The sequence below is a fragment of the Platalea leucorodia genome (genome assembly GCF_965183815.1).
Source record: "Platalea leucorodia genome assembly, chromosome: 3".
Lineage (NCBI taxonomy): Eukaryota > Metazoa > Chordata > Aves > Pelecaniformes > Threskiornithidae > Platalea > Platalea leucorodia.
In genome coordinates this window covers 95,863,969-95,876,297 of record NC_138825.1, presented here as the reverse complement: position 1 = coordinate 95,876,297, position 12,329 = coordinate 95,863,969, and the positions used below count along the sequence as shown (strand labels likewise).

At 36.3% G+C, this 12,329-nt stretch overlaps 1 protein-coding gene across 1 annotated transcript in view; it reads left to right on the top strand.

The window, feature by feature from the left end:
* The window catches only part of ADGRB3 (adhesion G protein-coupled receptor B3), a gene marked incomplete at both ends in the record, with an annotated part of 462,480 nt that overhangs the window by 421,827 nt on the left and 28,324 nt on the right, over window positions 1-12,329 (top strand). Inside the window, 4 exons of the mRNA XM_082307720.1 lie at window positions 812-878; window positions 3,071-3,156; window positions 6,596-6,694; window positions 7,029-7,200. Coding sequence (XP_082163846.1) covers window positions 812-878; window positions 3,071-3,156; window positions 6,596-6,694; window positions 7,029-7,200 — 424 coding nt within the window. The remainder of the gene's footprint in view (window positions 1-811; window positions 879-3,070; window positions 3,157-6,595; window positions 6,695-7,028; window positions 7,201-12,329) is intronic.

The following is a 12,329-nucleotide window of genomic DNA, read 5'->3' as shown; positions in this document are numbered from 1 at the left end:
GGAAAATAGCACAGCTGCATTTACTTCAGTGTGTGAAGCTCCTGATCTTTTGCAGATATGGAAAGCTTTACATCATGGTGTATCAAATATTTAGAATTTGATTCTGTAAGCGCTCTGTGTTTGGAAATCTGATGGTTTTCAGTGAAAGCCCTTATGCAATATGACAAACTCTGCAAGATTAGTAGCTCACCAGAAAACACAGTTTTCAGATGCTTTAAAATATACATTTAAATTGTTTGCAAAATATTCCAGAGAATATAGAACAGTTAGATTGTATTTGATTTTTCTTTAATGGGAATATTGTCTATAAAACCTAGTTCTAATAGCAATTACTAAATGACATAAGAGAAGATATGTAGAAACCTGTTTTTTTCTGAAGTTCTACATTACAGGTACTTGACCATTCATTGCTTTAAGTATAGAACGATCAGACATTGCAAGCTGGAAAGTTTCTAGCTACCTACCTGGCAAGTCCTGTTCAGTTAACTCATCATACATGGTTAGAAGAGATTCAATAAAGATTTGCAAACTTATTTTCTATTGTGCTCTTAATACATTTTAGGCATTTCAGTATATATAATTCACATTAAAACTTTTAAAACATTAACAATTGGTAATGGAAATAACTTTCAACTCTCCACATCATCATATCAACAAAGTAATTGTTTTGTGTGTATGCATATGAATCTCTATAAGTAGGATTGAACATACACTGGAAGAATCTCATGCTGTAGTAATTATTAATGCTTTCTTGGCAATGCATTGTACTTATTTTTAATTTGTGTTAGTTCTTCTCTAATGTTCTTTCCAGCTGTTGGCTGTCTCTTGAAGGAGGACTACTTTATGCTTTCGTTGGACCTGCAGCTGCTGTTGTTTTGGTAAACATTAATATAATTTCCAGAATTTTCATATTAAATGATCGAATGTGCTATTTAAATTATAAAGGCTTAGCTATACAGTAGCATTATATTTTGCTGTAAATGCTGAGCTCAGTAATGTTTAACGTACCTTCAGTATTTTGAATGCATGATTCATTTAATTGTATCACTTCTTTATACCATTTATCTCTCCATGTTTGCAGAGTAACTGTGAAAGAATAATGTACTGATTAGTGGCACAGAAAACTTGTTACAGGCATCACTGACTTATTATCAATAGCATCTATGCAATTGTCACTGCCTTGTGAAGTTCAGTGACAGTCTTTATAGAGTGCTGCTTGGCAGTGTATTGCTGTGCCAGCAAAAGCAACAGGAGGAGTGGAACTGGCCAGCAGGCTCTCCATGGCTACTGCTTTTGAAGGCAAAGAAAAAAAATCATCATAGCCAGGAATTGTTACTTGTTTGTGTATTTATCTTCCACATCTCTGGAAATGCATTTAGGTGTAGGATTCACTTTGCATAATTGTAGGCATCTGCAATATAGATTTCTGCATATAAGCTAGTCATCCCAGCCATATTTCATTGTCAGTGGAGAAAAATATTCACTTTTAGGGCTCAAACCGTCAGAAGTATTTCAGGTGTCTACTTTAGGGTAAGATGAATTGCACCCTATGTGTGCCATCGGCTATCAGTCATCTGCTCTGCAGTCTGTATGGATTTTTTACAATAATTTGTTTAGCATTTTTCCCTTACAGATTTTGAACGTAATTCTTCCTTCCACTCCACCAATTTTATACTAGGAGAGCTCTATCAACACCGATTATTTCTGATTTTCCCTTGCAAAAGGGAATTGGTCTTAGTAGTCATCAAAGATATAACCATTTAGCTACATAGGTTTTCCTGAAATGGATGTTTACTGCTCCCACAGAGTTTGTCTCATCACTGCCTGGAGTCAAGCCAGGGTCCTTTTGTACAACTCTCAGTCCCTGTCATGATAGAGGAGCCAAGGATGTTTACACAAAGCCAGTCATAATTTTCACATGGAACTGTATGTTCTCTGTGTAATTGGCAAGCTTTGTTCAGAGATGTTTGAAGTTCACAGTCACAGTTTGCCCTACCATTAGCTAGTAGCTGTGGAAGGAGCTGTTCCATGCAACCACTTAAGCCTGCCTGTATGAAGCAAAAGAATTACATAGCATCAGCTGAAAAATGTAAATGCTGAAAATAAAGTGATAATAAGAAAAGCTGGAAAAGAGTTGGCAGGACAGACTGGCAACTATTAGGTATTTTGGCACAAGTATTGAAAAATCTGTTTGAAAGGAAAAAAGGATTACCCTTTTCTAATAAAAAAAAAAAGTAAGGAATATTTATTTAATAGATTCAAAACTTGGTATTACCTCTTTGCAGGCCATGCAGAGACAGGTTCATAGAGTTCAGCTCAATAATACAAATGGATAATAACAGTCATTAAGTTGTCCATTAAATGCCATTAGTGTGTCCATTGAGTGCCAAAGTCTGACTGCTGAAACACTTGAATTTTTTTTTTAGGTTAGGTGTTCAACCCATGTATGTGATCATAACACCGTTTACTTTAATGGAGCTAAACAGACTTACCCCAGGCGTCCAGCTGGCCCACAAAAAAAAAGAAACTGCAGTCAAACAAGGCTCAAGACTGGCATTTTGCTGAATGACATAGACAATGACTAATGTGCAGGAGGATATGGAAAACCACAGGCTGGTTCTGCCTAAGTGGGAACACCCACATGGACTGTAAATGCTTAAAAAGGAACACGGTTATGGTCTTCGTGTGCTCTAACTAGCTCTTACCTGTGCACACAACTCAAATGCAGTGGTTTTCCTGGAATAGGGTATATCATTGCAATTAAAACTCAGGAAATATTAAAGTTTTATTACTCAAGCTTCTGGCCGGCAGACATATACACGTATAACTTGATACCAGGCATATTTCAAGATTCACAAATAAGCCTGTTGTGTTGTGCGTGTGTTGTTACCCAGTTGAGAATACACACTTTTGGTATGCTCAGGGGCAGTGTTCCACAATTTCTGACAGAATACTCAGAAATGTAACAGGAGGGATTTTTCAGGCCTGTAAGAGCCTTTTTCTGAAGTAACAGGGTAACGTATTTTCTTTCAGGCACTGAAAGATCAACTGTTTGTTTTCTGTTTGACAGGTCAACATGGTGATTGGCATTTTGGTATTTAATAAACTTGTTTCCAGAGATGGAATCCTAGATAAAAAGCTCAAACACAGAGCGGGGTAAGCAACAATTGGGTTATTTTAAAGCATATTAAAATTGTATCACCAATTTTCAATTACAGATATTCACCAAAAATGCTTTTGATTGTGCTTTGAACCTTTATATCAGTGTAACAGCGTGTCTAACAGATTCCATTCATCTCAAAAGCTGCTGTTGCATTATCCTGAGGGAATGCAACTAAACAAACTAAACATAATAAAACACAAGTACAAGAGTATTAAGTTAATAATAATGAGGGTTAAACATATCTGAGCGGAGTTTTCACAAGAATGTCACGCACATAAAGTTGTTGGACTTAGGAAAACAGTTTTATGAACTGTGTGTACTGAAGGAACCGATTGTTTTTCTCTAGCTGTCAACTTTAATTACTATGATGGGAAATGTTATTCATTTGTGTAAGCTGTTATAAAATATATTTTACAGCAATATATCCCTTACTGAGGTCAATGCTATTCTGCCATTCTGACTCTGTGAAGAATTTGCCTTTGTTCTTACGTAGCTGTATGTTCTAAATTAGCGTAACAGAATTTCAAATAAAAAAACAAGTTTTAAAAGCAAAAAAAGAGAAAAGGTAAATGGAAATTCTGTGTTATTGATTATTTACTTGCATTTACAGTCAAATTCTGTTTGTTATCATGAGAAGAGAGGATTATGACAGTGGTGGTATCAGAAATTGTTTTTCAGTGGATGATGATTGGCAATGATGTACTGCAGCAGCACACCTAAATTCATTCCGTATTGGAGGAAAATATTTCACAAGTGCATCATCACCTTCTTAACGCTTATGAAAGTATATTTAAACTTTGCATAATTTTTTTTTTACAGCTACATGTTCTAGTATTGTCTTTTGGTCCAGCTTGTAGTTAACACCACCAATATCTGCATTTCTAGCAATGATAAGCAAGGATATCTTTATTTTACTGTGCATTACTGCTATGGGTAAATTTATTACAGCATCACTTTGAATTATTTTACCATTTCACTAACAGTAGCATTCTTAATAACTTCAATTCATTGGTTAGATAAGCAAATTTATGATAAATACTTCGTCTGGTGTGATTTGCATTTAATATTAATTCAATAAAATCTTCCTGGTTTTCAGCTCTTTCACCATTATTCTGACAAATATGTACGAAAATCTTTCACTTTTTTCTTCTCTTTTCCTCCTTTTTCATTAGAAAGTATTAATTTTTTAACCTTACTTTTGTCTACATTGCTCCATCAACATTCTTAACTGTGTAATAACACTGATGAAATCTAGAATATTATAAACCCACATAAATTATTTCAAGAATAGTAATAGCTTAGTAATCAACAATTCAAATTCACATCTGCTCTAATTCCAGTGATTTAAGGAGTTGGAGCAGCCATGGGTTTGGCTTTGTACATTTTCTAAGGATATCCAAGCTTAGATTTAACTGCATCTTTTTTTTTTTTCAGCTACTCAATTGGCGGCTATAGAAATCTATTTGCTTATAGTATATTTTCCTGATGAAACAAATAACTTGCTTTCTAACAATGCGCAACTTAGTAAAGAGGTATTTTATTTTAAAGTAAATGGGTAAAGAACTAGAAATTATTCTGTCAGAAAGAATCCAGCTATTCTGGGAAAGAATGTACATGCCCTAATCGAGAAACAATCTTAACTTTTGTGGTAGCATGAGATGGTGGCTTGGCGACAGCATTCCTTGATACTACTTGGCAGTAGTCATTCTTCGGGGTATAGAAATTGGTGCAGCATTTGACCTGCAGTAGAAAAGGGATTGTCACTCATTTCTCAAATATCTCTTGCCAGCCATGCTCAGGAAGGCAACTTCATTCTTTCTGGCAAACATTGGACTTACACCTGTCAAAAGTTCAGTCAAAAGTTTAGATGTAGAAATCATTTATGTAGGATTTAAAGCAGTGAATGGGGCAAAATATACTAACTCCATATGGTTTTTTTCCACCTTAATAAGCATATGGAGAATCAAAAAGTGTCTTCACGGATATCAATGATTATCGTGGCATAAGGGGTAATGCACATATATGCCCAGCCAGAAGGATTATATTTGGTCTATATACACATCAAGTTCTATTATTTGCAATATCCAGAACAAATCTATAGAGGTAAAGAGAATAACCCAGTCTGATAACATTGAAGTATTGTCAAGCAAAGACAGTAAGTATTTTCCCAAGTTTAGGTTAAGCTTACCCAAGGCATTTTTCTAGTTCTTTCATTAATGTAGATCCTTAACTGGTGTAAACTGATGTCAATTCACTGAGTTCTTTTCACACCCCACAATTGCCTTTTACAAGTCATGGTTCTCATTGTTTTTTCTTGGAAAAAAACTGCATTTTTATGGAAAATATATTGCACTTTTTTATGGAGAGTCTTCATTTGGTTTATCAAAATGGAAACCACTGGAGTTCAATGTTGTTTTGGGCAGTATGTTAAAAATCTTGTGAATGCTGAGTTTGGCAATGAAAAGGAGTTCTGTTGCTCGAAATAACTGTGAAAAAAATGAAGTATTACCTATCTTCACCATGTTGACCACTTTCCAGCTGGGAATAGGTAAACCACCTTTCCTGTTGCATCTCAGTCAGCTATGGTTATTCCTGGTTCTGACAGCAGAAAGAGAAGGAATAGCAAAAGTCTTTATTTAGTCGACTCAGGAAGTTGAATGCATGCTGTATGTAAAAGAAAATTTAAATTCCAGGTTTTGCCCTTTAATTCTTCTGACAGGTGCCGAGGTACAATTGTCCATACAAAATGCTTTGAGCTTAATGCTTGTGTACTGTGTTTTATTAAAATGCAAAACAGGTCACCCTTTTTTTAGTACCAACTGATATTTATTTCATCAGATTCCATACATTTCAAGCCCTGTATTCAGACCTTCATATGGCATGAATAAAATCACTCCAGATGTTAGTGGGCCATTCAGATCACTAGTACAAATCTGACTATACAGTATGCCCATACTGATTTGATACTTGAATACATTTTGCAGGTTTCTTTCCCTATTAATGCTCTGTAATTGTACATACTTCATACTTCTCCTTTAAGCATCCTATACTCTTTCTCAAGCAAGTTTGGGTACAATAGTGTTTTAACAGGTCTGAATAGAGGGATTTCACTTTGTGTGTCTATCCTAGCACGTGCTTATGTTTACTTCAGTGTACTGAGCAGTTTTGATCACTGGATGTTTGGGGCCTTTTTTAGCTTAAATGGAAGAAATAGAGTCTGCATGAAATGAAGCCCCATAACATTAACATTTAAAGCTAACAATAATGTAAAGTACAAAGTACAGTTTTGCAACAACATAGAGCATTCATCCTGAATAAGTCTACTTACTTTTTCTGCATGACGTCATATTTAAAAGCTAAATTTCAGTAGCAACGTTTTTTGGTGACAATTCAATATTTTGTTCTTTTTGTGGGTGTTCTGTTTGTTTGCAGTCAGATGAGTGAGCCTCATAGCGGTTTGACGCTCAAATGTGCCAAGTGTGGAGTAGTTTCAACAACAGCTTTGTCAGCCACCACCGCCAGTAATGCCATGTTAGTCCTGATCATTTACATCTTCTTGTTACAAATCTTATACAGTGCATGTGAGACAATAGTTTGATGATGACAACTGTGTTTGCTAACACTGTATAGAGTGCTGAGCACGTTTAAATACTTTTTAACAACAACAAAAAAAATTGCAACTGTGTTTATTAACTGAATACAGGATATTCTTTAGATCATAAAGTACCGACACTGTTACATCCTTGTCAGTGATTTTCAAGTTAACTTGATAAAGTGCCATCCTTAAATATGTTTTATTTTAATAGTGAGCTTTTAATCATTTTTTTACAATATTACAGTGCTGCTTTTCTCTTTCTTTCAATAGGGCATCCCTTTGGAGTTCCTGTGTGGTGTTGCCACTTCTGGCGCTGACTTGGATGTCTGCAGTTCTGGCCATGACAGACAAAAGATCAATATTATTTCAGATACTTTTTGCAGTATTTGATTCATTACAAGGCTTTGTTATTGTCATGGTCCATTGTATTCTCCGAAGGGAGGTGAGGAATGGCTTCCCAGTTTTCTAAAGGGCTGTGCTCCTGTTAATCTCTCAACTGCTCTTCAGTGTTATATACAGCTTCCTCTGTGGAAATATATTTCATAGAAAGAGAAAAGTATTTTATGGTGAGATGTAGAGGAACAAGTGAAAAAGAGAGGGGGAAGATCAGTTAATTCCAGGTGCAGAATGTCGGTTTCAGTATAAAGCTGTACCTGCTTAATTAAAGCTGGCTTTTAATTGATCCCGAATTCAGTTTATTTTTAAGCGTTAGGCTTTCCCAATATTGTGAGCATAGGGAAATACTTACATGAATGCACTTTTCCTGAAGATCAAAAGCTATAGATTTTTACAGTCTCTAAAACTGATTCAAACACAAAATTATTTCTGCTTATACTGTCCCTGAAAGAGGACACAAGGAGATGAGGTGTTATGTTGCAGAAGATGAGGTGATATGTTGTTATCTACCCTTTTAGTTCTACAAACTCAGGTAACATACTTAAGTTATGGGGACATTGAGGATGAAGACAGATGAATGCTTTGAGAACAGCAAGTAAAAGCTAGTACCCCTGGCCTGCCCTTCACAGCTCAGTGTCACCCACTGCAGAATTCATCACCTCTGAAATGTGATGTCAAAGCTATCACACAAGAGCTCTTTAACCTGGCTGTGGTGACAGCTTCTCTAACCTATATCTAACCTGCTAACTAACCCTACATTTTTATTGAGATAGATAGGTTTGAGAGCAGTAACACAACAGCTTTTCTGGCAGATCTGTGGTAGTGGGACCATCTATCAAAAATGAGCAGGCAAAGCTGGACTGGAGAGCAGTAATCTGGTCCACTGGCATGCCTATGACTTAGCCATTTATCAACTTCAGGATATTTACCACAACAATAAACTAAATTACACTGTCTAGCAAGATTCCTTGTGATTGGCAAGAGTTATTCAAAAACAGGTCAGGACTAAAAAAAGAGGAAGATGTTTCAGGAAAGGTTTATTGTCAACGCTGAGTGAGGAATCTCACACAGTGGTTTCCGTTTCCACCATTCACACCCTTTAAACACCGAAACTCGCTGTATTTATGAAAAAGAATTATGAGTGACTTTATTTCAATCTTTCAGTAGTGTACCACTTTGTGTGAACTTTTTATCACTGTCCTATGATTATCTTATCAAAGAATTGGGTTTCCAATTTTTAAGGAAAAAGTTTATCAATATCTTGCAGAAAACAGCACCTTCCATTGTGCTGACTCCCACTTTATTCAAGCTGTTAGAGGCTATGAACTTTTGTTTTTCTTAGTTTATCAGCTTTCATAGTGGAAGGGGCTTACCTCTTTTAATACCTTTTCTTTTTTCTTTTTTTTTCTTTTCTTTGTTTTTTCTTTTTTTTTTTTCCTTTAGGTTAAAAATATGTGCGGAATAAGACATAACACTCTAGACAAATCTATTTTATGTAGAACTGTCTTGCTATCCCCTTATTTACTACAGCATTTTCTTTCCCCATATGATTTACATCTGTGAAAGAGAGTATTCTCGTCTGTAGAAATGAAAGCCATCATTTCACATATGCTTTTAGTAAACTAGTAAGACACTGCAACTATTTTTACTTAAATTCTTCAGTAGAAAGAATGGTGGTTCCATACTGGTTTTCCTCTCTATGAAATTTGTATTATTTCCATTGGGATATATTAATTAGCCTGGAAAGGGCATGCTACCTCCCACTTACTGTCCTGAGGAACCATTTTTATTTTAAAATATATATCTTTAGTTCAAGGTTGCAGTTGAAACCTTCAAAAACAAAGCAGTATAAACAGCATTATCTTTCATAGAATCATAGAATATCTTGAGTTGGAAGGGACCTGTAAGGGTCATTGAGTCCAAAACCCTGCTCCTCGCAGGACTACGTAAACCTAAATCATATGACTAAGAGTGTCGTCCAAACTCTCCTTGAACATTGGCAGGCTTGGTGCAGTGACCACTTCCCTGGGGAGCCTCTTCCAGTGACCAACCACCCTCCCAGTGAAGCACCTTTTCCTAATGTCCAATCTGAACTTCCCCTGATGCAGCTTCATTCCATTTCCTCATGTCCTAATTCCATTTCCTCATGCCTTTTGTGAGGATGCAGAGAGTTTGCAACACATACCTGGTTATCAGTCATTGATTTTGTCAAAAAACAGACCAAAATCCATGAGAAATTCTAAAAGTATCATAGCATAGCACTGCATAAAATAAAAAAAAAAAAAAAAAAAAAAAAAAAATCAGACATTAAAGCCTGCCTCAGTGCAGTAATACAGGAGTTTATTTGGAAAAAAAATACTTTGACTGCTTAAGATGAAATTGAACATGCATCTTCCCACGATGCCCCAAGCCTTCAAGACAGGTTCCCTACTCTAATGACAGCTATTTGCTGCAAATGCTTCATTCCCAGGGAACGCTTCAATATTGCTGAATATCTCACGGAAATGTTCTTGTCTGACCCTACTCACAGATAGGACAGGGGTGATAGAGGTGGAATTAGTCTTTTCTATAAGTAAACTCAGTTTTCAAATTTGAAGGGTACCTTGACTTGAACCACTTTTAACTCACTGGTTCTAGTGCAAGCAATATGCAAAAATACCTGCTTATAAAGATGTTTATACAGGAATTTAGAATCTTAATTGTTTGCGTGTAGGCAATCAGCTAGTTATGCTTTATTTTATTTGTTGCTTTTTTAGAAAATCGCATATACATATCTCATCTAACTGCAAAGAGTCATTACTTCGTTTAACTACTTAAAGGAGTTGTTCCCGCAAGCCAGTCTTGGCAGGTACACGCCCTGGTCCTAACACTGAAATTCTAGAAGGCAGGCATTTGATAAAACAGCTAATCAATCTATCTACATGGTATTTTAAAAAATGACCTCATGAGAAGATTTCCCAATGAGGCCCAAAAAGCACCTAGGTTTGATAAAGTCATCGCTTATCAAAAAGAGGAAGGAGTTTTTTCTTCAGTCATGACAACTTAGGCAAAAGCAAATGTACAGAGACTACTTATTCATTAATCAGTAGATTATCTCCAGTCAAGATGATGATAGTGGTGGTGGTGGAAGACAAGGCAGTCTAGGCATATTGCTGTTTGAACTCTCTTTGGCAGAACACATTGAATCTTCTTTAGTCCTCCAGATTTAAATTGTAAACTGGGCAAAACACTTGAGGAACTAATTAAGGTAATTTTTTCATATGGGAAAAGAAAATGAATAGAAAGTTCTTCAAGAACAGCAAAGAAGTAAAAGTTGATGCACTCGAAACAATTTTTGTTTCAAAAATGTGTATCGTCTGCACTTATATGGACCAGTTTGCAGCAGCAAAACCATAACTCTTTACTGCAACAAGTTCCTACACAGAAAGAGATGTAACTCCATAAGTTATGTTTCAATCTGGCTCTAGAGAGTCTGGCTTTCTAGCTGCAGAGACCCTCAGGTGAGTAGAAGCCAAGATAGTGGCCATCATGCACAGTGTGCAATGCAGTCTTTGCACTGCACAGGGTACCTCCCAGCTGAAAAAATATTCTGTTACTTTCTGTTGTCTGCAAAAGCATTTTACTCTGCCCGTGCCTGTCAGGGAAACCGTGCCAACATATTTGTCATTCTTGATGACAGCTACAAAGCTGTGTCAGTTATAGCCTATAGGATTGATCTAATATTTATAGCATGCCAGCACAGGCAAAACAATAATTCTGACTGTCAGGAAAAAAAAATGGGGTGGAATGTATCACCATAAAATTCAAACAAAGAAGACGACAGCCCTGCTTTACTATACCTTTATTGTCGTTACATTACAAAAAGACACAGTCTTTTACAATTATATGTAGAAACTCCCCGGTTTTCCTCTTAGTTATATTGATATAAACATAAATGATGGAAACATTTATTACATTCTCTAGTACCCTATATCGAAGATCTTGTGTGACAAGGGCTGCATTAGGAAGCCAGGGACGTTCACTGAGTAAGACATACAACTAGAAGAGAACTAAGTGACAGGTTGCGTCTATTTCTGCCCTCCATCAATTCAAGGTCTTTTGGAAAGACATTAAATCTTTCTATATTTCCATTTCCTAACTTCTAAGATAAATATAATACTTATTAAGCATCAGGCCTCTTATAGACCATTTGGAAATTAGAAAAGAAAAATGCAAAGTAAGAGTTAGGTATTATTGCTTTATGTTGCCTTCTTAGCCCAGAGAGCCTAGTATTTTTTTTATCTCTTCTTGCTGTTTAAATACCTAATTGTGCATTGGAAGATGGTGAGGTGTGTGTCACAGAACAGAGAATGATAGGAGAGGTTAGTGCTGAAGCTTCTCCATCAGAGCAAAACGATTTGCCTGACCTGCTTGAACACAAGATGCTCTAAAGCTAATTTGAATCACACTGAGTAACTCTTGTTAACAGTGGTGATGGGAGGAACCCACATGTATTTTCTTCTTTTGCTGTGCTCTGCTGACTAGAGAGCATTTGGGTTAAATGCATCGTTGGCGTCTAAAGCCCACATTTCTGTATTGCAGGAGAAAAATAAAGAGTACATGAGTAGGGAGAGGGTAAGTTATAAAAGCTTGGAGTTGGTTACTGTTGCTAAGGAAACCACTTCCCTGGTATCCGCACGTTCATCACATCTGTCTCTCCTGCTCTGCCTGGCTCTAAGAAAATCTTGTAACTTGATGTTAAAAGGCAGGGGGAAAAAACAAGATTATGTTTCAAAGTAAAATGTAAAAACAGCACAGTCTTTACATACTCAAACAACAAGTTTGAACAAGCAGTTTAGAAAAATAAGCTGGTATTTAGAAAGTTCAACCTTTTTGTTTCTGACGTGTGTGAGGACACCTAGAAGTTGCAACATATGTCGATATGATGGATACAGCTAGATTTGACATTCTGTTAACATGTTCAAATCATATGCTGCTTGCACTTCAGAAACATTGTAAGAAGCATGCACATTTAAGAGGATCAAGATTCACCACTTTAATATAGAAGGTAGTGAAAGTAGGACATGAGATTCTTGAGATCTCTGGAGCTATCTGAACTGGGGAAGCTTCATGAACAGAGAGTCCCAAAAATAAGGAGGCCTACTGCACAGAGTGAGATCACACAGTATGTTCTGA